Genomic DNA, 26,957 nt, shown 5'->3' with positions numbered 1-26,957 from the left:
CCCGGTTTCTCTGGAGTTGCCTGCGCGAGGTGGTCGGTGGTCGTTGGTGTAACACCAACTTCCTCGACCTCTTTGCCGAGATCCAGGCCTCGCCCCCAGCGAGTCGCCACATTAGGTGGCTGAAGATTGGGGTCTTTGCTTGGATGCTTTGGACGGTTCGAAATAAGCTAGTGATCCAGCGTGTTCCTCTTCGACGTGCTACCGACGCAGTGTTTAAAATGTGTGGCTATTTGCAGCTTTGGCGGCTGCTTAGCCGCCTCCAGAACCGAGACGTCATCAACATCATCATTGCTAATCTTTGTGCGATGGCTCTTCGCTTGGCGCCACCGCTTCCTCGGCCATCACCTGAGCCGGATTAGCATCTTTGTGGCCTTGCCACCTTTTTTCTTTGTTCTTTTAGGGCTTGTTGAGCTGTGCCCTCAGCTGCACCTTTTGTACTATTTGTCGTGCGACCTGAGTGTGTGCGTGTGTGGACTTATATGGTACTTTGTGGTCTTGGTGGTTTGTTTTATTTACAAAGCGGGGTGAATTTTTTTTTTGGTAAAGAGATCTCATCTGCCTCACAAATTCCTCCCAGCGGGGTTTGCTACCCTTGTTTTGGTTTCTCCCGCCTCATTTTCCCTCTTCCATTTTGTGTGGATCATTCCAAGATAAGGTCGCACCGGCCAAGCAGAGACCGCAGCAAAGGACGACCACGTTTAGGGCCAGATATCCACCCGCTCGTTCGCCGTGGCCGCCCCGCCACATAAACCGTCCCTGCCTCCCACTACTCCCGAGCTCGCGGTCCCCGACGGCTACCATGGCGCGGCAAATCGTGCCTTCTAGAAGCTTCCACAGCCTCCTCACCTCTCGGCACTACCCGCTCGCCTCCCCGGCGCCACCGCTCCGCCCTCTACTTCTACCGAAAGCCCTATCTCGGGCCACCGCCGCCGCCACCCCGCAACTCCCTCGCCGGGGGCGACGTCCCGTCGTCGCCGCCTCCGCCTCCGCCCCAGCGCCTTCTTCGTCGGAGACCGAGGCGGTGCCGGGGGCATGGGGGAAGGTCTCGGCCGTGCTGTTCGACATGGACGGCGTGCTCTGCAACAGCGAGGAGCCGTCGCGTCGCGCCGCCGTGGACGTCTTCGCCGAGATGGGCGTCGACGTCACCGTGGATGACTTCATCCCCTTCACGGGCACAGGTGACTTATCTCTCTGTGCTACTAGTACTGTCAGATCGGAAATGCAGTTCGCGCGATTTCTAACGACCATCCCATCCTATATGCTCGTATACCTTAAATTTCTGCGCCCCCTACGTTATTAGGTTGCGTGTAATCTGAACTACAAATATTGTATGCACATTATGACCTAAAAATATTGCTTTTAAAACTATGACCTAATGACCTACAGTATTGTTTTTTCCTGTGTATCTGTACTAGTTGGCTTGATAGTACATTGTACACCACTTCGCAGAGTAATTGAACAGTATGCTCGAACCAAGTTCTGTGCTTCTTAAGTTTTCTAATTTGTGTAAGTTGGCAGTCTGTATGCTCAGACCATGGATCATTGTGATTCCTTGGTAATTTCATTGACCACTAATTGATTATATGCTTGTTTGACAGTAACCATAATCCCTCACAAATTAGTTTTCTAGTTTTAAAACAATAACATTCTGTCACTACCAGATAGCCATTTACTGAACCAAAAAAGTACTGTCGCATCAGAATACTCATGAGAGTATGTTATCTCTAGCTATAAGCATAAATGTTTTACCTATCCCTGCATTGGAGCACATGATATTAGATTGTGCCTTTCACTCTTGGGAATTCTAGATTCTCTTAGGCACCCAACACACCTGGACGGAGGGAGTATCAAACATTTAATCACGTACCTTCTCTTCTCTCGTTACTTTTTTGCATGATCTGAGTCGTGTAATAAAGGAATTGTTATCAGTTTTTTTTTGTTTCCAATGTGGAAGTGATTTATCAGCTTTTCACTAATTTGTTATATGCTTATTTGGCAGTAACCATAATCCCTTGCAAATTGTTTTTCTACTAGTTTTAAAACAATAAGATTCTGTCAGTGCCTGTATAATCATTTAATGAACTAAAAAGGTACTGTTGCATCAGCGTAGTCATAGGAGTATGTTATGTCTAGCTATAAGCATAAATGTTCCCAAATGATAAGTGCCACGCGTGTGGCACGAAGCACTTCGGCCCTGATGTTTTTACAACTAAAGTTGCCATCTGAAATGTAAAAACAACCCCCCCCCCCCCCCCCCCCCCCCACACACACACACACACACAAAAACTGAAACTTGCCATCTGAAAAGAAGTTGCCATGCTTGACAATTAAAGTTGCCATCCCCGCGTCACTAAACTTGCCATAAAAAACGTTCGGAGTTGCCATGTGTTCGTGCCACACGTGTGGCACTTATCAGGGTCCTAAATGTTTCACCTATCCCTGCATTGGTGGACATGATACTAATTATCAAGCATTTAATTATGTACATTTTATTCTCTCGTTACTTTTTTGCATGATCTGAGTTGTACAATAAAGGAGTTATTATCAGCTTCATCTTTTTTGCTTCCTTCCAATGTGGATAAAAATGATTTAGGTGAGGCCAATTTCCTTGGAGGTGTTGCCAGGGTGAAAGGAGTGAAAGATTTCAGTACTGAAAGCGCCAAGAAGCGCTTTTTTGAGATATACCTTGACAAGGTTTAAATTTGCTGTGCAATCTTTTTCGTCTATTCTCCATTTCAGTTTGATTGCACCATGCTAAAATATTATGTTCTTTTCTGCAGTATGCTAAACCAAATTCTGGAATTGGGTTCCCAGGGGCTCTGGAACTCATCATGGAGGTATTTGCAGTGCTTGAATTCAGATTTGTGTTAGCCTAATGGTTTTAGGAAGTGATTATTGCTTTGTCAGTATAGTGCAAAAACGCAGGTCTGAAGGTCGCTGTTGCATCTAGCGCTGATAGGGTTAAGGTTGACGCAAATCTGGCGGCTGCTGGTTTGCCTGTATCGCTGTAAGTGTCTCCTTTTATTTGAATTCCAAGACCATGTTCATAAACTTCTATCGAGTTTTGAATCTCATAATTGTATTAGAGCAATGACACTGAATTTTTTGTTGCTACTATGTTGGTACTGCCTCAGTAGAGCTGAGCCTATAAATTTTCAAAATTTTCCTTGCATCCTAGAATTTCATGATTTCAATTTCTTTATTGGTTAATGCATCAATTGCTTTACCACTTTAGAGCTTCATTTAATTTGGAAAGTGTAAATCATAGTCTGCAGCAAGTATGACCAAGGCTATTTTAAACTTGCTCTGAACAGTTTTTACTGACTTCAGATAAATCTGAAGATTGACAATTGAATTCATTTTTATCCTTTCGTACATTTGCTACTTGGTGTTGATGAACCTTTTCCAAATTTCAGATTTGATGCTATTGTTTCCGCTGATGCTTTTGAAAATTTAAAGCCTGCTCCAGACATATTCCTTGCAGCATCTAAGAACTTAGGTGTTGACACAGATGAGGTAATTTATCTTGCAAATCACATGCACAACCCTTTTATGATGCGTTAAAAAAATTGTGGTCTTCTGGCTGTGGAAAATATATACATGCCGGGTTCAATCGAGTGACTTTGGTAAATCTGCAACCATGCTGATCTATATCCATTGCTGCTTACATGGAGATTTGTCAGTAGATGGATTTCTATGGAGATCATAAATAAACCTCTTGGTATATGGATATCCTAGATCAAAAACACAGGAGCAGAATGCTAGAATTATATTTACTTTTTCTTCTAATCCTCCTTTTCCCTCCCTAATGCCCAGTGACGATTCCACTAGGGGTGGGGGGGGGGGTCAATAGGCTTAAGCCTACCCTCCAAAATCCTATTTCAGCTAACCACATCACTTGACAAGTATATTCTGGTGTTTTACATGCAACAATTGCAATGCATTTGCTAATTAGGCTTACTAACTTGATGTTTAAAGCCTACCCTCCATTGTCATGCTAGATTCGCCACTGCTAACACCCTAGTTTTGTTAAGTTTTGTTGTTCCGTAGCTTTTTTGTATTTTTAGATAACAAAGAGAAGTTATAGTTTAATACTACAAAGTCGTCCATGTACATCACATAGCCATTTTCCTAAGTGGCCGCTTGAATCATCATCAGGCAATTCACTACTTGTGGCCATAATTATATACTTCTGTGGCTTAAGTGTGGATAGTTTTGGGTAATTGGACGTGACGAATGATAACTGGGATGTTTAGTTGGTACATGCCCGGAGGCAAGGCAGAAGGGGTTAAATCTAATGTTGAATGCTGTTCCACCACTTGGTTTTCACTCTTATGTGGAGAGTTTCGTCACTACGAGCTGCTCTATTCATTGTATGAACTGGGGAAGGCTGAATATGCTTCTATTTTTAGCATTAGTATCGCAGTATTTGACAGTTCTGTTCCCTGGCCAGGGCTAAGGGGCTTTGCCTCCTGCCACTGCATACAAGACCCCCTGGCACACTTAGCAGGATTTGATAATTTTGTTCTCTTGTTTTGGTCTTAGGTTAGGATAGTTTTCATTGATTTTTTCTTGTTATTATGGTCGCGTGGTTGATGCCACTAGTGTTGGTATGTGCTGCTTTGTGTCCTATTGGTGTGCTTGTTCCAAATTTACAATGAATAAATGCTTGTTCGATATGCAAGTAACCATCCTACTTTTGAGATTTTAGTTCTTAAATACTTGGTATACCCCTTCTGTAGTTTTTCATTTACTTTGCATATGAAGTTTTGAATATGTGATATTGTACCAGTGCATCGTGATAGAAGATGCGCTTGCTGGAGTTCAAGCTGCAAAAGCTGCGGAAATACGGTCTGTATTGCGTTCTTATCCCTCTGTTTATTGTCTGGCTTATTTTGGTCATACTGCACAAATCCGAATATTTTTAGTCAATTGTAGTAAATCTTTTACCATGGACTTGCATAAATGCTGGCATGTACTAATATTACTATTGTATGATTCATATCATCTATAACGTAAATCAGAGACAAATGTACAATGATCTGTCTATAAGTGCTCTATATGTAGTGCCACACGTTGTGGGCGGGTGATACAGATAGTGCGTGTATGACATACGAAATGCATATGTAAGCTGTCTATGAGAATATGGGCAAACAGAGGGCCTCATTCTCTATACGCGTTCTCTTTTTTCAACCTTATAAAAGATCATATGTGGGATGTGGCATCTCTTATAGACAGCTGATGGCATTCCTTTGTACATGCCCTCATATATGCAGCATTACATGACCACCCTGACAATGATAGCGGTGCTTAAGTTCTTTGAAGCCTTATTTTCTCATAAGGCAATTAATGAGTCAGATGGTCTTTCTTGACATCCAAAGTAGCTACTCTGTTCTATCAATTATTTCCATGAGCCGTGTGGCATTTGACCAGTAAATATTGATTCTATAGTCATGAATCACTTGTGTTATTCTTACAAAAAAGAGATTTGCCTGTAATGATCACCATATCTTAGTTGGTACTATTTGTTTTCAGTGTGCCCGTGAACCCATGCAATTCAAATATGTGATGCAATTTCAGTTTAACTGTGCAGATGCACCAATGTGAAATTTTTATTACATTAAATAGTTGTTCTGGTTACACATCTTGCAGATGTATTGCTGTGACGACTTCTCTAGATGAAGATGCATTACAACAAGCCAGTCCTGTGTTCATCAGAAAAGACATTGGAGATATTTCAATTAATGACATCCTGTATGGTGGTTCTAATGCTTACCACAGTATGTAGTTCATGCATAATCGATTTACTTTAATAATACATCTCTTGTAGGAGAAACCGGAAAGAAAAACCTGTGTATCTTGTGCGCAAAATTCACTTGTTTTGTTCTATCAACTTCAATGAATAATATCCTGTGTGGTTTTCTTGAATCTTAATGGTATTCGTTGGGTTTCTTGAATTGGTCCATGCAGGAACTTTGTCATATGCCAATTTTCTGTTTCATTGACCCCGGAACGCTATTTGTTGTTGTTGTATCAGTGTACTTAGTACTGATTAAAAGAAAGTTGATGCAGATGAACGGACAGAAAATACCGAGAATATTAGTTCCTTAGGAAATGCTTCTCCTGAAATTCTGAATGGAGCAACTAATGCTGAATCTGTTGAGAATACAAACTCTTCAAGTTCGAAAGACCAAGGGTAAGGTCTGTTTCTGCAAAGAAGCTTAGTGCTTATTTGTAGAAGCTAAGCTTTGCTATTATCTGCAAGTACTTAACTTGCAGCTTATTTGAAATCTTTTTCTAGGAATGCACATTTTACACTGAATCTGTCTCGTTATAGAATTCCCATAGGGGTTATTCACTATCCTCAATAGAATGGTCTTTCGCATGTTCAGAGAAATGCAGTTCATAGTAACTATACTTAACACATAATTGATTGACATCCAGAGAAGAAATTCTGCAGGTTGTTGGGTTCTCGTCGGGATATATTAAGATATGGAAGTCTTGGAATAGCTTTTTCATGTCTTTTCTTTACAATCGGAAATTGGAAGGTACTATTGTATACTAGTACACTGCCACCTGTCCTCAGTCGTTGTTGTAGAAGTTCTGAGTCACATTTTACCCTTCTTTTTGCCGTCAGCAAATATGTTTAAGGGCTCTAAATATAGCTGAAAATAGTATGCATTTTCTGTTCTCTTTGAAATAATGAAAACACTACTTTCACTATCACATCCAACTACTTACCTTGTTTCATGCTTTTCTGTCTTGATTTAATTTGTGTATATCCGTGATGACGAAGCCGTAGCGCCTCACCCTGGTCAAGTCGGTCCTGGCCACCATGCCTCTACACTAGTTGTTGGTCCTAAGCATGTACAAGGAGGTGCAGAAGCAGGTCGACAAAACCTTGCAGGGTTCTGGATGAGCAGGGCGCCCACTGTTACGTTAGTTGTTATAGGGTGTGCCAGTCCCTCAGACTGGAGGCTTGGGTGCTCCGGACTTAGGGCGGCGGTCAGCCTCATGGTTCATTGGCTGTGGAGGATGCACATTGACCCACTCCGCCCTTGGAGGGGTTTGGACTTGCAATTTTCCTAGGATTAGCGGGAGGTGTTTGCTGCATCCACCAAGATGGGCATTCATCGGTTGGTGATGGGGCTCCACCCTCTTCTGGGAGGATTGCTGGCTTGACGGTAGAACCATTTTGCAGATTACACCTGATCTCCTGCTTTTGGTCTTAGGGTGCACCAGAAACGCCGAACCGTCCAAGATGCCTTGCCCGACGATCGCTGGATCACGGGCATCAGGGAGGATTTGAACCCCCTAGCCTTGTGGCAGTAGGTCCAGGTCTGGTGGTTGGTGCGCAGGGTGCAGCTATCTAATTCGCCGGATGTCCTTCTGTGGCATTGGACGCTCGACGGCCAGTACACGTTTAAGAGCTGCTACGATTCCTTACTTCAGGGTGGTCGGTTTGAGCTCCTGAAGCTCAAACTGGAAATCTTGGTGTCCCCTTAGGGCCAAGTTCTTCATGTGCTCGCCTGCCAGGATCACTGCTGGACCACTGAGAGGCTAGCTCGGCGTGGTCTGCAACAGGCAAGTTGTGTGCTTTGCTACCAGTCTGAGAAGACGGTGGCGCACCTCACCGGCTCCTCCATTTTCTGCACGGTGTGACACGAGGTACTCTCCTGGATCCGATCGATGGCCTCTCCTCCCGCTGCCGGGGATTTAGTAGGTTTAGCAACGTTGCCTTGCATGTCAATGGCTAACACTAGTCGAATAAACCTAATAGATTTGTGGTGTTGGCTTCTGGGTCGAGGGTCCATTCCAAAGTTTCTAGTAGTAAAATAACAACAGTTTTGTTGATCCATATGAAGGAAGCACTGATTCATATTGCAGTTCTATTTCTTCCATATCAATTTCTACAGTTTATGCTGCATCTTGAAGTTTCTGCTTCATTGTGCACAATTGTACACTTGCCATGAGTAAATTCTTTCAGGCAGGAAGTGTTTCTTTTTGATTAATTTGTCGGTTTCGTTTAATTTATTCAGGCAATGCAGTTCGCATCTCCTAAAGGTCTGCTTAATTTTCTTACGGGTGGGAACAGTTCAATTTTTGCAACTAATGAAGGTAAGCACACAAATATTCAACCACATATGGGATTTGCAAGTCCATTAGTGATTAAAGAAAGTACTTTGAAGTCTCGTTCAAGTATAACTGATGAACCTAGTCAACTTTGACAAAAATAAGACCATGAGCTATTACGCCAGATTTGCTCTCAAGTAGTTTCAGACCCCATCTCACATAACATCATGGTGTCATCTTAGGCAGTTAGACTGGTCATGCCAGCTTTTACTGTAGCAAATCCAATGTTTTTTTGCAGCACGTAGAAATATGATCGAAACTAGCTTGGAAGACGTTAGATCCAAAAACTAGCTGTTGATTTGGTCTCATCTTTCTCTTGCAACTGGGAAATCTGTTGCTATGTTATGTTGATCTCTCTGCGCTGTTTTTGTAGGAGAATCACTGTCATCAAGAGTTCAGCAAATAAAGAAGTATTTAGCTGATTTTGAAACTGGGTAGGTAACTGGCTACCTGCATATTCTTCAATTTTCCAGGCCTGTAATGCTAGAATGTGCTTCATGGCTGAACATGTTTAAAGTAACGCTTACACACTTCCAAAATTTTCTATAGGGGCTCTGCCACTTACGTACCTGAGTTCCCAAGAAAGCTCGACTGGTTGAATACAGCCCCACTTCAGTTTGGAAGAGTAATTTTGAACCCATTTTAGGTTATTCTCAGTAGCTGCAACTTTGCTACAGTACCACATGTTCCAGATTTTCTCCTATTGGATCTTTCAGTTTTCATGGTAGTCTTTATCTAAATATCACCTACTCACATTGTCACATGTTTGGCTATAATTCTTTATCCAATTGAATATGAAACATAAATGCAAAACATGAAAGGGGTGGAATGGATTTGGAGCAAACAGCTTGTTTCTGTGGTCTGATTGTCAGTTATATTGCCAGTGACAATGTCGTGTCTGGACCTGTTTGTTAGAAACCTGGGATTACAATATATACTTCATTTGCGAAAGTGTCAAGTCTGTTACAGGATATTTGCTCTTTCAGTCACAGGTCCAAACAAATATACCTTGGTAACTGTTGACATGCTATTGCAATCTTTAATGTCTCTTCAGTTATAGTTAGAAATCCTAATATTGCGTACCACAAAGTCACAGCTTGCGAACTACTCCCTCCATTCCAATTTACTCGTCGTGGTTTTAGTTCAAATTTGAACTAAAACCACGACGAGTAATTTGGAACGGAGGGAGTATCTGCCAAATAGCTGGGTTAAGATAGGCAGTAATGTCAATCTGAGTTTCTCTAATCTGCCATGAAAAAAAAGTTAAACCAATATACGCCTATTCAAGGTCAGAAAGCTCCATTGATGATGTTCAAACTTTGGTGCATATGCAATTTTGGTGAGCAAACAATTGATTAAAGATTACTGACAGTTGTGTAAAACTTGCTGAACATCATAACATGTTTGCTAGGGACACTGCCAACAGAACCAATTGCAGCGAAACATATGTTTGGCACTTCACCGTGATGAAAAATTTAACATTTTTTTTCTTGACGAGTGTAATTTTTCAGTATGGAATTGCAGCGATGTGTCCTATCCGGGGAACCTTGACTATTTATGCTTGTCATCTTAGCAGTAGTCTTTCAGATAGTTTCTGCAGCCCCAGTATGTTTTAAGATCTTATGCACCTACAGAACTAAAAGGGTTGTAGAAATGAGAGATGTGTATTAATTTGGATACAAAATCTTCAATCTAGCTGCAGTTTGACTGACTCAAGTGTCAGTTTTGCTGTAAGCAATAGACTTATCTGTACTTAGTCAACTTGTTGTAGTTACTGTTAGTGGTAGCATTCCTTCCTCTTGCTCCAGATAAGGCATCTGTTTCAGATGAGTTAATTTCATTTTTCTTTAAACACGATAAATTATTTTCCTACCATGGGGTTTAGGCCTCTGGAACTGCGACAATAATATTGAAATAATTCCTATGCAAAATGCAGGATTTAAAAGGAAGAGTAGTCGTGTTGGATTTTTGGACATACTGCTGCATCAACTGCATGCATGTCTTGCCAGACCTGGAGTTTATAGAGAAGAAGTATAAAGATAAACCTGTGAGCTTCTGCTTTTGTCTTCACATGTTGCGCAAGAAATGATATTTAGATTACTAGTTCAGGTCGTAATACAGAAGTGCAGGTTTTAGAAGCTGTGAATCCTGATATGATTTCTAACACAGCAACTTTGGTATTTGGGTGATGTGAGCCTTGACATGTATACTCTTTATGTTATCTATTATCAGAAATTTGCCGCTTTTTGGTTCACCTTGCTATTTTCAGTACTTTGATCACATCGTAATCATTAGTTTTGAAACTGAAAGGCTTCCTATAATTTCATACTGTAGGTCTTCTGATTGAGTTGTAAACTGCACTGTATTAGAGTTCGCTACCATAAAAGTGTTAACTCGTGAAGTTGTTAGTACAGCCCTCTCCTCATGCAGCTACTGTTATCTGGTGTTCCTTATTTCTAACGTTGTACTTGCGCGTATGTATTATCTGAAAATTTGTCACACCTGCTCTGGCATTATTATCGGCACAACTCATGACACCTTACTGCTTAGCTGATCATGATGCAATTAAGTTTTAAGTGTTTTTTTGTCACTTAAAGACCTTGATAAGTTGGAAGATGGATGTATCAGATATTTACATGTTGCTTGACTGTGTGCAGTTCACTGTTGTTGGTGTTCATTCTGCCAAATTTGACAATGAAAAAGATCTTGAAGCCATCCGCAGTGCTGTCCTGCGCTACAACGTTACTCATCCAGTAAGGCAACAGCCATAACTCTTGAAATGTTCAACTGGAGAGCATCATTCAAGTGCCTTCACGTGCTCAATTTGCAGTCTCACTTTGGACAAGTACTCGTTTATTTCTTTAAATTTTATATGTACACAGCAGTATGCTAGCTGCACAGTTTTGGTTTTGGGCTTTTGGGCTTTTGGCATCGGTTCTTAGTTCTTCTGTTTCTTCTTGTAGCTTTAGCCTGCTTTTGTTTTTTTAGTTTTCTGTTTTTTCAGGTTGTTTTTCTGTTGTAAGACCTACCTTCATTTCAACGCTTTCTTCTAATATAAAATAACACACACTGGGGTGAGTGATCAAGAGAAAAAAAATGTGCCGAGTATTTTGAAAGGAAAAGTTGGATATTGGCCACTTCAAAGAATGAGTTGCCACTGATGCCTGACTGACATCTGGTCCCTTCGGTCACATGTCATTGAGATTTGTGGTGGCAAATATCCATTTTCCCCAAATTTCCCCTTTTGCATCTCGTTCGTTTCCATGCATTTCTATTACCGGTACATGCGCATATCATTATTGTTCAGGATTAGTTGTTTAGTTTGTAGATGTCCTGTTAGTATTTTGTCAGGCAACCTTGCTGTTGGCAGTTGCACTTATTTTTCTGTTCAGTACTTTGTTGTACACGAGACTATCTGTTTATGCAAGAATATATGTCCTCATGTGTGTTCTCTAAAACAAATATCACTTTTCTCAGTCAGTCTCTTGCCATTGTATTTACTTCTTCCTGGAGTGACTATCATGTGTTTTTTGTGTGCGCACGTGGGACCGTGTGTTTGCGCACTATGTAACTTATTTGACCCTCCACCTTTTCATCAAAGGTTGTAAATGACGGTGACATGTACTTGTGGAGAGAACTGGGGGTGAACTCTTGGCCGACGTTTGTGGTTGTCGCGCCCAATGGAAAGGTTCTAGCACAAATATCAGGCGAAGGCCACAGAAAGGTATTGATGGACATCTTTCCCAAAGATGAGACTCAAGTCCTAAGTCGTGTGTTAATATTCTCATGTATAAGCTATCTATTTTTGCATGCTTTAACCCTACAAAAAATATTTAAATGCATTTTGAAGAGTTGAAGCATTAGCAAGGAGCATGGTTTCAAAAACTTAATTCTATATTTAGAACCAAGCAAATAAACATTTACCAACTCTTGATGTTGTGTGTTGATTTTCAACTGCTATCTGTGATATACCAGCAAATATGCTATGCTGTCTGCCATACCAATCTCAACCCCCAAATAAACTTGAAATGTGCATATTGCTGAGCATAATATGAAGACGGAGTGTGTTTAATCAGTGTTGTTCGCTGATGTTTTGCCTATGTTAGTATAGTAATACTCACTCTGTACTTTCTTACCACGACACTTATTTTGGAATGGAGGAAGTGCTTCTCTTCCAAAGCTCTTCACTACCATTAAGAAAAATAAGATCAGTTGTTGCTTCCATTCCCCCCGCGCGCGAAGAAACATCTACCCTCATATATGCACTTATCTGCATACCCTTTCAAATGCATGTCTTTTTTAGGTTTCTCCATACAGTGAGTCTATCTAATCAAATGTAAAATCATTTCCAGGAACAAGCCATGCTGGATTATTTCAGTGTGGCTGTTCATATGCCAATGTCCTGTCAATCGTTTCTAACCATGTTCTCTCCAGGACCTTGATGACGTAGTTGGTGCAGCACTTGAGTTTTATGATGAAAGGAAATTACTACAGAATAATTCCCTCCCCTTGGCGTTGGAGAAGGACAGGGATAGTCGATTAATAACTTCACCACTAAAGTTTCCTGGGAAACTTGCAATTGATGTACAGAACAATCGATTATTTATATCAGACAGTAACCACAATCGAATTGTGAGTATTTGTCCTTTTACATTGAGTATCTATTTCTCAGTTGCTACGATTGTAATAAACATATTTCTCCTTAATTAATATACACCTTAGAAAACAATATGTCATTAACATTATTTGGCAAATTTATTTCACATATGAAGCCTACTTTATCTTAAGAGTGTACTGAGCTGTTTGTTCTATCCCCATTTCTGAAACTTAAGGTGGTCACTAACCTGGACGGGGAATTTATATGCCAAGTTGGAAGTTCGGAAGAAGGACTACTTGATGGTCAATTTGATACTGCCTCGTTTAATCGCCCTCAAGTAAGGAACATGGCTATGTTGTGTCCTTGCAATAAAATTCTGCTCTTACAGCTGCTGGGTACTGGATTGGTGGTACCATGGCTTTACTAGAGCAAAGATCTGGAGATGCAATATCTCTGCTGAATGTGAACAGAGGGCATTTCAACGCCCTTCAAAACTGATGTTTGTTTTGGCAGGAGGCTAAGCTATCAAGATCAGCTTTCCCTTCATGTGTTTCTGAAGAAAACAATACATGTTTCATTGAATTGAACTTGCTTTTGTTATGCATTTTTATGTAATGATCTCATGTCTCTTGCGATGAATTTTCAGGGTCTTGCATACAATTTCAAAAAGAATATCCTATATGTAGCGGACACTGAGAACCATGCACTGCGGTGAGTACTCCCACTGACTTAAGTTAGGATGCTCAGTTCATATTTTCCGGGGGGTAGCCATTCAGTGGTAACATGAAAAGTTACTTGTTAATGTACACTTATGGCTTATTTTAAAGGGAAAATATCCTTATATGCCATCGAATAAGTTTCAAATCATTGAATTTCCACCAAATAACTGCTCCTTTCATACCCTTGAAGTCGTGAAAGTGATACCTTCCATCTGCCACTGCTACCAGTCACAAATGTTAGTTGGCTACTGTTAGTTGATCTGTATTTTGTGCTATTGCCCAAAATGCCAAAACCCTTCTCTGCATGACATGGTCTTTATACCTTAATTTTATCTTTGAAGAGTAGCTTTGTGTGGGACCATTTAGCCTTACTCAGAGAGGGCAATGGGAGGCAGGCCCTACCTTCTGTTCAGAGCAAAAGAAATAGATAGAGAACAAAGACATGGCAATCGCTCTCTCAGCAGCGGCAACGGAGGATAATAAGACCCAAGAAAGAGCAAAAAAGAATTGCAGGGGAGAAAAGCAAATGGTGTTAGTGGCGGCTGTAATGGGCGAAGGTAGCCTAATGTCATGTAGTCCCTCCATCAGGTGAAAAGTGTACATATAGAAATTTTAGGACAAATTATGGAGTGGAGTAAAAAATGCATTGGAAAGGTGCAAGCCACCATTTCTCTCCTCTTTAATTACCCAAACCCCAATGAGCTAAGTGCATGTAGAAATTAAGGAGACCATGTGTAGAATATTATTGGTCTTGATTATGGTGTGATGAGAGAGAAACATTTTTTTCTACTTTAAAGTGCATTGAAAAGATAGAAGTGCACTCTTTTGTGGACAAATTTTAAAGCCAAATGTACACTCTTCACCGGACGGAGGGAGTAGTAGTTCTTTTGTAGGAAAATTTCCATAAAACTCTGCATTGAGCAAGCATATTGCCCGTTGTTATTTCTACATGCATTAGAGATTTTGTATAGACCTCTTCACCCACCTATGATTTCTCCTTCTCCCTACTCTGCACCGGCCGGGATCATCTCCCCTCTCCCCTGGCTGTTGGAAGATTGTTATTGCTGCGGAAGATTAACTAGTTCTGCTGCTTGTTCTTTTCTAGCGATATCTTATATTGATTACACAGTCAATCAGCATGGTTAACCATGTCCGCAGATAATTCTTATATTCCAAAGTATTGCTTTTATTGACATGAATGCCTTTTTATCCTTATCCAGAGAGGTTGATTTTGTTAATGAGACTGTCAGAACACTAGCTGGAAATGGGACCAAAGGTTCCGACTACGAAGGAGGAGGCCGAGGAACTAGTCAGGTATGCTTCCACGTTCTTTTTAACATGTATTTTTATTGGAATCATGAAACTGAATATGGATTATTTTGCATGCAACTGCAATGACAATATTTTTACTGCTGCCATTTCTGTTCTGTTCACCTTGATTATACTAGTTGCACGCTTCCACTTGCAGTTTCTGTAGTCAAACAGAACGTTGATCACTTGGTTGACTCCTATGCTCAGACCAGAGAGATTATACTGCTCAATTCTAATCCTTAATCCGCACATGAGCTGAAGCAGAGATAGTTAGCAACAAATATCTGCCATACCCTGGCGGGTGGTGTGTTCTTTTCTGCTCTTGGGTGCTAGCTGCTTGTCACTAGCTCATCTTGACTGCCGTCTAAGGTCCAGCTTTGTAGACTGGGATTTATTGTAGTGTTGTGCACCTGTATTACCGCAGTCCTGAGATCTATGTTAAAGATAAAATCTACAGTCTCCTATCCTATCCACCCATTATGCTCCAGATTATCCAGAAAACACTATTCTGAGGCAAAAACTAAAACAGTTCCCTATCCTGTCACACCCTGAAATTGTGATATTTGATGTGTTTGTGTTTATGTTTGTTCATGCATAGAGTAGAGCATTAGGCGAAAATGGTGCCTACCATTTTACAGCTACCTTTTTGTTTTAAGATACCTGCACCTCGAATATGAACTGATAAATGTTAGTCATTGCCAATGTGCACAACCGGGCGATCCATTTCCAACATGAGGATGACATGTGCTGAGAACCATCCGCATTGCAGTGATTTTAAATGTTAGAATACACATGCATACATTATCAGATCATCTGAAGATATTCTATTAAAAGTGTTGATTGATGGGGTGATGTAAAGCCTGATGACCTGATGCTTATATTATGGATAGTTTGAGAAACTATAACTCCATAATTTCAAAATACGGGCGGTCATATAATTTAGCATTATTTCATCTGTGGGGCATTTTATTGATTAGCTTAACACTATTTATGGAAGTTAATTATCAAACTTGATGTTTGTAGAAGGCAGTTAGCCTGATTTGGAAGTGTTATTCTAGGTTCTAAATTCACCATGGGATGTCTGCTATGCTCCCTCGGAGGAGACCGTGTACATTGCGATGGCGGGACAACATCAAATCTGGAAACACAACACCCTTAATAGTGTAACTGAAGTTTTCAGTGGTAATGGCTCCGAAAAAAATCTGAATGGTTCAAGGTAATCGTGTTTCCCTTTCAGCCAGGAAAGTAGTTTGTAAGCTGGCATCTCTATGGGCGCACAGTGCCAAAGCATGTAATTTGTAGCTGTGGTTATTTAACAATGACTGCTGTTATCTGATTGTTCTAACAATTTATTTAATTATGTCTCACTGGGAGATTACATGATAAATGGATCCGTATGACTATTAGATGAATGAGTATGGCAGCTTTTTTCTATTGTGTCTCCTGAGGAAGTCAGGAACTCGTTGTGCACTTGACATGTTTGTAGACAATAACTTGCAGCCTTGTGTTTATGGTTTCTGTAATTTCAATGAGTGTTAGAACTGAACAACCTTTCAGGTTATAGTCGTGCTTTGTATCAGTGTATAACTATTCTTTGGTTTGAAACCTTTTACCCTATGTTGTGCTACCTTGGGTTCACATCTATGCTGGGTGACAACTAACAACAAGGTTTCCATATGCATTGTTGATTTACTAACTACATTACCAACTTGGGCCTATTCACACTGATAATTAGAAGTTTCCCATCTGGCTGCTGCAGTCTTTTGGTCCTTTGATGTACACGCTACGATTTCTTAATTAGTTGTTTCATGTTGCAGCCCCACCAACACATCGTTTGCGCAGCCATCTGGGATTTCATTGGATCCTGGTATATTTTGTGTGATTACCACATTACTACTTTTTATCTGAGGCCACAGAGCCCTGATTTGTATGGAGTTACCCACGCAGAATTGCGGGAGTTATTTGTTGCTGATAGTGAAAGCAGTTCCATTCGAGCTGTTAATATGAAGTCAGGGGGGTCAAGATGGCTTGCTGGGGGAGATCCAAATTTTCCAGATAATTTGTTTAGGGTATTTCTCTCACCTTCTCTCTCTCTCGGTACCAAAAGATGTATACTGAAAGATGTTATGGTTTATTGGTGGAGCACTGACCTGGTCAAGCATTTTAAGTCATATTTACTTTGTTCTGTTATAATTTTCTAAATTTATCCTATTAAGAGGTAATTATGTTCCCTCCTGTTCAGTTTGGCGATCATGATGGGACTGGCTGGGATGTGCTACTCCAGCATCCCTTGGGTGTTGTCTATGCTAGCGATAATCAAATATATGTTGCAGATTCTTATAATCACAAGGTAATCAATCATCTTTTGACACTATCATGTGAATTTGCATCCAAGAAACAAAATTTGCATAATCACAGTTGAGATTTGGAGGATTCTCAGAAATTCTGACCAGTTCTGATCACTAAATAGTAAATACATATTTATAATATTGTGGAAAGTTTAAGTGTATATAGTTTTTATTTCACCCACGACTCAGCGGTAATCGGAAACTTTTGCCACCACAAGGAGCCAGCTGTAAATTGTTCTTGGCTGCCTTTGTGCAAATGGATCTACTCGGATTAGGCTTTCGCCCCGCTTTATATATAAAGCACAAGGCCAAATGATACATGGTGCTGAGGAAGCCCTCAGAAGCTGATCAGAAAAGAAAACACGACACACCACACGAAGACTCAAAAACAGCACAAGAGTGCACAACCAGACACTGCCAGAGTGCTGTCCTGTAGAGGCACAGGAGTAATGCCGACACAACCGATAACCACCCACACTCAATGACGACGCCTCCAAGAAGGTACCGATGCCACGTGCCGCCGCCGCGCCTGCTGAAGCGGACAAAGTTTTCACCCTGAGTGTTGAGGGAAGGGACCAAGGCGGTTCCCCAAGAGGAACACGACATGCGCAGGCATGGCCACCGCGGACGCCAAGGCACAAAGCTTTTGCTTGACAACGCCCCTACCCACCACACCGTGAAAAGGCTAAAGACCCACCCCGATGCAGGGGCACCCGACGTGTTGAGAACTCCAGAAGTCCAGATCTAGATCAGGGCTATGCCACCACTGCCGGCGACAACTTTGCCAGGACCACACCATACACCTCGCCACCCACATGACCGAAGCTCGCCGCCAACACCTGCCTCAGCGTTGCTTGCTGGAGAGCCAACCGTGAAGCCTGCCCTCCAGGGCTGCTGCCCTGGCATCCATGGCTCCTAACCCGCCCCCGCACCAGGCCTGTGGCCACCGATCACCAAAGGAACGGGCGGATAGGCACCTCCTTTCCCACCCCTGGAGAGCCCCAGGCCAGGTTGCGCGCCTCCCATCTTCGACGATCTAGAATGGACTTGTTTCTTTTTTAGTAGTGTGCTAGAATGCTTCATAGAGCCATGACTAAAGTAGAGTCTTCTTTACCAAATACCAGATCCAGTTGATTAAGGACCCTCTTATCTGCGACCGTTCGCTGGGAGGGGGTGGCATTTGCGAACGTTTTGATGGCAGTTTTAGTTTGTCAGGGGGTGTCAGTTTCTTCAGAAGAGCATGTCATTTTCTGGAATGAAGGCTCAAAACTGCCATCCTCCCAGAAAATGCCGTGTTGTTGTGAAAGAAACTACCACCCCCGATACAACTAAAACTGCCAGGAAAAACGTATGAAATGCCATGCTCTCCCAGCAAACGGTCACCAGTTAGCTTTTCCGTCAGTTGATTAATAAATGAGTGATTGCAAACCTGAATGTTGTCTACAGCTTTACTCATCAAGGGACACCTCCCAAGGGAACATAACTCAGGTTTTTTCCATCAAATAAGTAACCACAGGACTTGTCAATTGCTCGGTTTGCTCATAGAACTCAAGTTGGTGCAATCTGGATCTCAGTTAGATGCCATGCAGAGTAATTATGCCTAATCATCTTACCAGCATGTGACTGGACATGGGTTGCCCCTTAGCACAAGCAATATGCCCCCAAAAAGCATACAGGAAACAGAATGCATGAGTAAAACTTCATAGCAGCAAACTACACAGGTTGGTTCTATAAATATACACAGGCTTTTTCATGGGGTACATAACTGGAAATAGATGGACATATGCCTAATCCTTCACCAACTTTGCATGTGGCTGGATGTACTATTGTACTGAAGGCTAAATTAGCTCTGGTCATAAATTGAAAAAGAAAATGGACAACATCGATACAAAGAGCATCCATCCACAAAATTCTAAATATAAATTCAATCCACACACTCAACGAGAAACAAAAATATGAATCCTGTTGCGAGTACTTAATAGTACCAAAAGCTATTATTCACACTAAATTTGAATTTGCCACTATTCACTCGGGTGTGTGGACGAATTTAGATACGGAATTTTGTGCTACGGAAGATGAATTTCTTCAAAACTTTCATGGCCATTAGAGATGGTAATTGTGCCTCTAGTGCACTATTACACCTCTTGTACCTACTGCACACAATATGCCCTGATTCTTTTGCCTCTTTCAACCACTATTGTTTTGCTGCAAGATCCGCTATTATTTTCATGTTCTCTTATGAAACTGCAGATAAAAAAGTTAGATCCTGTCACAAAAAAAGTTACAACGATTGCTGGTACCGGACGTGCAGGATACAAGGATGATGATGCCTTGTCAGCTCAAGTGAGTGATCACTCGACCAATCTCTATTGTCTGCATTTACTTTGATATGCGATGCTTATTAATTAAAAATACCACCGTAATCAGCATTCTATACTAGTTTAACCATAGGTTGATGGAGTATTCTTTATGTTACTATCTGTGAAAAGAAATATTGTCTATGAAGCGCTTTATGACACAAATGTTTTGAATTGGCTGATGCAGCTATCTGAGCCAGCTGGACTTGTTGAAGTTGGAGAAGGTAATACTTTATTTTATTTTCTATATTATTTCTCTTTTAGGTTAACTGAGGATAATGCTTGTGCTTCTGATATCTTGTAGGAAGATTTCTTGTAGCAGATACAAACAACAGTGCAATCAGATCTATAGTTTTGAATGAGAGAGGTGCTGAGGTGCGCACACTAGATTTGACTGGAGTGCAGCCGCCATCACCAAAACCGAAGGCGTTGAGACGCCTAAGACGACGGTTATCAGCAGACACAAATGTTATTAATGTTGATGGTGGTTCCTCAATGGAAGGATATGTGTCTCTTGCAATCTCAGTTCCTGATGGTTACCATTTCTCAAAGGTCCAAATCTTCTCAGGATTTTATCTTTTGCATCATAGTTTCTCGTAGATGGTGCATGATAGTCATTTATAGTTGCTGAAGGTCGTTTGCTATTTATAAGAGTTTCACAGGTGGGCACCTGTCAGACCGCTGTTAAAATCTAAAATGTGGAATTTTGTGATACCTTGCCTCCCTAAATGTGGAATTTCGTGAAGCTATCTTAGTGTGGAGTTCTGTGATAGTTTATACAACAAATGTAGAGTTTTGTGAAACTGTACACATTATAGTGTGGTACAAATTCAAAATTAGCAGCATTCTTCATTTGATTGTGTGACAGCATCTCATCTCTGTACTGCCTACAACATGTTTGTTTTGTCTTGATGCTTTAAGGTTCATGCTTGCAACCTCCATATTCTGTACAAGCACTTCTGTTTTCAAAGAAATGGTCTTGTTAAAAGGCTTGTGCGATATGTTTCATACAGCTTAGCTGGACTGGAAACCTGAAGGTACCTTTTTTTTCCAAAACGGATGAAGGTACCTGATTCATGTATGAAGTCTAGGACAGTAAGATACGAACAGGGATAACAGTTAATCAGATCTAACATGTTACATGCGATTACTATCATGAAGTATATTTGGGTTAAATGTCAGTTCAGTGTTTTAGTAAACATTTCTTGAAACAGCTCTGTCAACAGGAGCTGCTTCAGATGATAAATTTGCTTGTTTTCAGTAGACTAAATCTTCTTTCTTTTTTTACCTCTGAGAATCAGGAAGCACGCAGCAAATTTGATGTGGAAACAGAACCAGCTAATGCAATTGAGATCGAGCCAGTGAATGGATCTCTAAACTCAGATGGGCAGGCGTCACTCAAGTTCAAAAGAACATCATCATCATCATCATCAACAGGAAGGATCAACTGCAAGGTAGAGATATATTAAACCTTCAAACAATAGTTCTGTTTAATTTCTTGGATCATCGGTGAACATCACACTGATCTTTTCCACTCAGTGATAGTACCGCATGATCTTCTAGCAAACACTACAGCAGTACATTATATTTTCTATAAAGATGGTCCAATACAGGGCACATGCATAGAATCATCTCGAATCTATGTGGATACGTCACTGATTTAGGACACAAGAATTCCTTTTGCATCATTGATATCTTTAGATCATGTGACGTGGTGCTCATTTTTATTCAATGGAGGTATCCTGGTGTTGCACTTTTGTGACATGGGTTGCACTTTTGGTGCAAGCACATAGCCGAAGTAAAGGAACTATTCTTTTCTAAGATCATGTTTTGAGCATTTTGTATTCGAATTTTCAGGTTTACTACTGCAAAGAAGACGAAGTTTGTCTTTACCAATCTGTGGCTTTTGATGTCAAATTCCAAGAGGGGGTACCCAGTCCTGCACCAATTACTCTAGCCTATACTGTGGTGCCGAGAGATAATTCAGGTAGTTCGCAGTTAATGGCTGCTGGTAAGAACTTATAAGGTATAGTTAGATCCAGGGTGGTTGCGTACCGTGCATTCTTGTCCTGACTCTGATTTTGTCTCTAGTCTATGTTGTGGGCTGACATGCAGACTCACCCTTGCTCCACTCATATCCCCGTGGCTGGCGGGACATCAAACGTGATTAGTTATATAATATTGCCTGTCCGTTGATTGTTTGAACACCCATATGGAGTCCATTTGTCATCCAACGAGAATCATCTTTATCCAAATCACTGATGATTATTTGCTTTGCACTGAACAAACCGAGTTCAGCATGCATTGTAGTGGCGTGCATGTGTTTTGAAAGGAGGATAAATGTGTGAACCTCACCTTTTTTCTTTGCACAAAAGCTCTCGGGGATCGGAAATTTTTGTTTCATTTAACTGATTTATTATTAGTCTTGCACATGGGCATCTAGGGGCAATCATTTGATTGGTTATCCAATTAGGGAGTTGAGACGTGTCTCATCAAGAATCTCAAGTTTGGATATCAACATAGAGAAAGGGTGTTGAGAAGTCCAATAAAATAAGATAAAATAAATAAATGAAGACACACAAACGGTGTTGATGTCCATGAATACAAAATTTAGACATGTCAACCTATCATTCAGTTTGGACCGATCCAGACGTTATGTACCTCCTGTCAGTTTTGTTTGTTAGGAGCGACATGAAGAACAATATCAGCTGTCATGGCCCCTTCCTGTCAAACATATAAGTATGTTAGTTGATAGCTCCATCAATTTGTGATATTGCTTATCATGGCCGCTATAGCTTCTTAATCAATTCATCTTGTAGACTTGTACCATGACCATTATTCTCCTGTGAAGATATCAATAGGATTAGATTGCAAGCAGCACCAGTTCAAGAGCGTGGGAGGGAGGGATTCCATCAAGTTCTTAATCGTGGAGAGACGAGTCCCCGGCGGTGAATCTGAATTCAGAGGATTGATAAGTCATTAACTGACACGTCTTGTTGACCTCCTCCGCCATTCACCACCTGTTTCTCAAAAGTCTACCAAACGTCCAAACGGACTTTGTGCAGACTTGAAATCTAACTTCTCAAGGCTTGTTAATCTTTGTGGGGCTCGGACAGACACGGCCGACTGTCAGTCAGATTGTTAAATTGTTATGGCACGTCCAGGTAGGGATGCAAGCGGACGCTGGGGACTCTCCGCAATCGTCCTCGAAGCAAAAAGTAGTTGGCAGACAAGCGGATGCCGTCCGCTTGCATACGTCCAGGGCCCATTAGATGCCATGTGTTTGAAGAGCCTTATGACTGTCATTTGCAAAGCAGCATGTGTTTGAGGCCATCATGTTGCCTGACGAGCAGTGTTATCGCGGGCTGTTGGTAGCAAGTCAGCGAAATCATTAATTAAGGAGTACTCGTTGCAAAGAACACTCCATTTTCTAGGTTGTGACAAGTGGTGCACATGCAGCACGCCACTTGTTGCAACCTGGGAGTTTTTCCTTTTTTCATAAATTCGTTTATTCAAAACATTTTATCTTTTAAACCGTGCGTCCAAATCTCGAACCGTTTTCATCATTGGATTCCTCGCGTTGAGATCTTTAAAACTAGATTCCATTTTGATAGGTTTTGACAAACTTTTTTTTCATGAAAAAAACCAGATGAAAAAGCCGGGTGAAAAAACCAAACCAAGAGCATGGTTTTTTTTTCCTTTTTGAAAGATGCACGCCCGTGCCTCTCGCGAATCATACCCGTGCCTCTTGTGGAAGCAAAATCGTGACTCCCGTGGAAGGAAAAAAAACTAGAAAACACATTTTTTTTCGTTTCTGAGAGGCATGACCGTGACTCTCGCGAAAGCACAACCGTGCCTCTCGTGGAAGCAAAACCGTGTCTCTCACGAAAGAAAAAAAACGCGTATTTTTCCCCTTTCTGAGAGGCACGGCCGTGACTCTCGCGAAAGCACAACTGTGCCTCTCGCGGAAGCAAAACCGTGACTCTCGGGAAAGAAAAAAATAAATAAATAACGCGTTTTGTTTTTCCCTTTCCGAGAGGCACGGCCGTGACTCTCGCGAAAGCACAATCGTGCCTTTCGCAGAAGCAAAACCGTGACTCTCGCGAAAAAAATAGAAAACACGTTTTTTTTCATTTTTGAAAGACACGACTGTGACTCTTGCTAAAGCACAAATGTGCCTTTTGCGAAAAAAACCGTGACTTTCGCGAAAAAAAAGAAAACGCGTTTTTTGTGCAATTTTTTTTTCGATTTTTTTTTTTGATCGAGAAGCTAAGGAAGACCGGGAGAAAACCAAAACGTCGAAAAACCCTGAAAATAAATGTTTAAAAAACTGAAAACGCGTGCAGAAAAATAAAAAAAATCCGAAGGGAGCGTTCAGAGCGCAACACGTGGCGAATAGTTAAGAGCACGCCAAGTGGCGCTGATCGTTGCAAGGCTCTCGAAAAAGTGCTCGTTAACTAATTGCTCCCATAAGTCGGCGTGTCTTGTTAAGCTGTCTTGGTAAGGGGAGCTAAGCTTCTTGGTTCTGTGAAGCTCGAATTGGCCTTGAGTTTGAGATGGCCTGATAGTAGCTATCAGTCACGGGCCGAGTAAGACATGCTAGTAGTAGATGATCTGAGCCTGATCCGTCGACTAAAACGAGTCTTGACTGTTCGCTAGACCTGTTAAATTGTTCATCCACATGGTTAGTTTCATGGCGTCTGGAGGCAAATTTTCGTGTTTTGACTTTTTTTAAATCTATTTAAGATTTGACCCTAGTTTGAATTTTTTTCGAGATCTGATCTTTTTGCTATCGGCAGAGTCTATGACGGTAGGGTCTAACATCCTACCGCCAGGAACTTTGGCAGTAGGAAACATCGTTACCGCCAACCGGGCTGGCGGTAGCCTGCACAACCCTACCGTCAAGGTGTTTGGCGATAGGCACGAGCACGCACTATGTGCAACACTTAGGAGTTTTTTGACGGTAGGGCATACAACCCTACCGCCAGGGACCTTGGCGGTAGGCTGTTATACCCTACCGCATGGTCTTTGGCATTAGCAAAAGGGTCAGATCTCGAATTCTTTTTAAACTAGGATCAAATCTTGAATAGATTTTAAAAAAAAGTCAAAACACGAAATTTAGCCGTGTCTGGAGCCAAGAGCTTGATGGCAGGCAGCCACGGCCCACACAAGGGCAGAGCCATGAAGATGCCAAGCAGCGACCGTCGAAACTCCAGGCTCCACTGTCCACTGGTTCTTCGGATATATTGACTTCAGAAAACACATGCTGTGCAGTTATGGCGGTGTTCTTGCGAGCAGAGCACCATCGTGGCTAGAGCCTACACTGCCAATCGCCACACGCATGATTCTTTTTTTTAAGGATCCCACATGATTCATATCCGAGCTGCGCGAGCGGCCCTCCCGATCGGCGGAATCCAAGCACCAGCCCAATCCCGGAGCTATCGATCTTGCCATGTGTTCGTTAAGGCAACTTCAACCGGACAACTCATATCGTCTGGTTGCGTCCGTTTGGGTCCATGATGCTAAAAACTATGGGCTGTCGTAAACGCAAATTCTATTTTGTCTATCATGTGTTGCATTTCCGTTACAAATTTGGGCTGATTTATGTGCACACGGACATTAGACAGATGCGCAGTGCATCCGCTCGGTGTTCGCTTTGGGCCCATGCATCGGCTATCCAACCACCACCCATCTGTCCTATTTATAAGTCCACGCTTACGTGGATGATGGAGTCAAATTCAGCAGATCTCGAGTAGAGAGTCCTGAGTTGTTAGCCTTGGTGTGATGGTAACAGGAAACAAAAAGTATAGATACAATGGGTGCCTAGGGTTTACACATAGTCGGTTACATCTAAGGTAATCGTGACGAAGATGACCTCTAACTCTTGGAGTATGCGCTAAGTATTCGAAAGATATCCATCTTGGCGCTCTTGGGCCCGACAAATGTGGCCCACTAGCTGAACTTCATGGGAGTCCTCACTCTGGCCCATATGGCTGAGAGACGACGTGGTAAACACCCCCTAGTCCAGAACACCATCAATGGACCCCCGCATGTCAACCACCGAACCTCCTTCCTGCCACGCGTGCGGCAAAGGGGGTCATCCAGTTCACTTACAGTCTTCTTCCCCTTGCCGCCAGTCGCCCGACACCAAGCCCTACTCGCCGCCCACCATGGGGTTCGGGAAGTATGACAAGCATGACCATGAGGCTGGCTCCTCGTCGGGGCGTCGTTTTATGGCCAACTTCACCATGGTGCAGGACAAGATTTCTTTGCTTGGGCTTTTGAAACTTCAGGTGTTTACTCTATCAAATCAGCATACCGTGCTCTTGTGAATCAAAAAGAGCATGCTACTCTAGAGGAAGGGACGGTTACCGGCACTTCAAAGTAAGATCAATTGATTTGGACATCTTTATGGAAGCTCAAAGTTGTGCCAAGGTTATGATTTTTTTAGGATCAAGGTTAGAGTTGTTTGATGGAGAGTTGTTCGCGGAGTTCTCCCGATGAAGCTACCTTGAAGCATAAACATACTAATCTTTTAGTGTATGTAATGTATGTATGGCAAAAGACGAGGACTTAATGCATGCATCGGTTTCATGCTCGCATGCACGTAGGTCTTGGGATGAGGCCCAAACTTGGTTTGATTTCCATCAACCAAGGTTGCATCCTCTTATACTTGGTCAAGAGATATTCTTTGTGACAACCATTTCAAGGATTAAGAACGGGCAAAGATTATTTCGGTGATGTGGGCAATTTGGCACTCACGAAATCCATGGACTCATGAGAAGGAGCATGCTGATCTTGTGTACTCTGTATGCAACATAAGGCTTTGTTTGGTAGAAGTGGATTGGGGAGGTTTGGGGAGGGGGATTTCAGGGGATTGGGCGAATCCCTTCCTTTCACCTAATCCCCTCAAAACCCCTTGAATCCCTAAAACCTCTCCATCCACAATCCTTTCTGTTTGGTAGGCAGGTTTTGTCATATTGACATAACATGGTGTAAAACATTTAAAAATCCAATCTTTACAATATAACTAACTCCCTTTATATCCTTGCTACAGAATTGTAAAGGTCGCCTAATAAAAATGAGAGAAAGTTGCTATAGGGGAATAATTTAGCAACAACTTTTCCCAACGACAACATAATTTTGCTTGTTTATTGTTGCTTCTTTTGGTGATTGAAAACCTGATGAAACGAAAAGAGATGAATATTAGACTGCCTTCAGGAAAACTGTTACAGCAAATAGCTTTGCTAGATGAACATTAGTTCTATTTACAGAGGGAGTAATACATAGGAAAGCATAATAGTAGATTTCGTCAAGTATTGCCGGAACATAGAAAGCATAGTACATGCAAAACGAGCATCTGCAATCATTCAGCAATATCGAACAAGTTTTAGCCCTACTACTTCCAGACAATAAATACAAATGTAGACATACGACATTATTCAGTTTAGATGAGTAGAAAAGCCAATGTTGGTAAGATCATCACCGATAT

The 26,957-nt window shown here is 41.7% G+C and overlaps 1 protein-coding gene across 3 annotated transcripts; it reads left to right on the top strand.

Annotated features, from left to right (window-relative positions):
- The first annotated feature begins 667 nt into the window (after window positions 1-667).
- Window positions 668-21,676, top strand: LOC125551884 (haloacid dehalogenase-like hydrolase family protein). 3 transcript variants are annotated; one of them, XM_048715271.2, is made up of 28 exons: window positions 669-1,178; window positions 2,594-2,694; window positions 2,781-2,837; window positions 2,913-3,007; window positions 3,417-3,516; window positions 4,793-4,851; window positions 5,653-5,780; window positions 6,073-6,196; window positions 6,461-6,548; window positions 8,040-8,118; window positions 8,507-8,567; window positions 8,683-8,758; window positions 10,070-10,180; window positions 10,791-10,886; window positions 11,735-11,857; window positions 12,568-12,765; window positions 12,966-13,067; window positions 13,377-13,441; window positions 14,670-14,763; window positions 15,819-15,976; window positions 16,578-16,627; window positions 16,708-16,829; window positions 17,003-17,110; window positions 19,359-19,451; window positions 19,653-19,689; window positions 19,770-20,017; window positions 20,767-20,919; window positions 21,323-21,676. In XM_048715271.2, exons 1-28 carry the CDS (start codon window positions 800-802, stop codon window positions 21,488-21,490), a joined length of 3,273 nt encoding a protein of 1,090 aa, XP_048571228.1. In that variant the 5' UTR covers window positions 669-799; the 3' UTR covers window positions 21,491-21,676. The 3 variants fall into 3 exon arrangements, with proteins under 3 accessions (XP_048571229.1, XP_048571228.1, XP_048571227.1); XM_048715270.2 differs by having other exon boundaries at window positions 6,064-6,196; XM_048715272.2 differs by lacking the exons at window positions 19,359-19,451; window positions 19,653-19,689; window positions 19,770-20,017; window positions 20,767-20,919; window positions 21,323-21,676 and adding an exon at window positions 18,555-18,829 and having other exon boundaries at window positions 668-1,178; window positions 6,064-6,196.
- The last annotated feature ends 5,281 nt before the right edge of the window (window positions 21,677-26,957 follow it).

Source organism: Triticum urartu, chromosome 4A, assembly GCF_056163025.1.
Source record: "Triticum urartu cultivar PI428250 chromosome 4A, HENAU_Tu73, whole genome shotgun sequence".
NCBI classification, from domain to species: Eukaryota; Viridiplantae; Streptophyta; class Magnoliopsida; order Poales; family Poaceae; genus Triticum; species Triticum urartu.
This window is presented reverse-complemented; position numbering and strand designations above follow the sequence as displayed.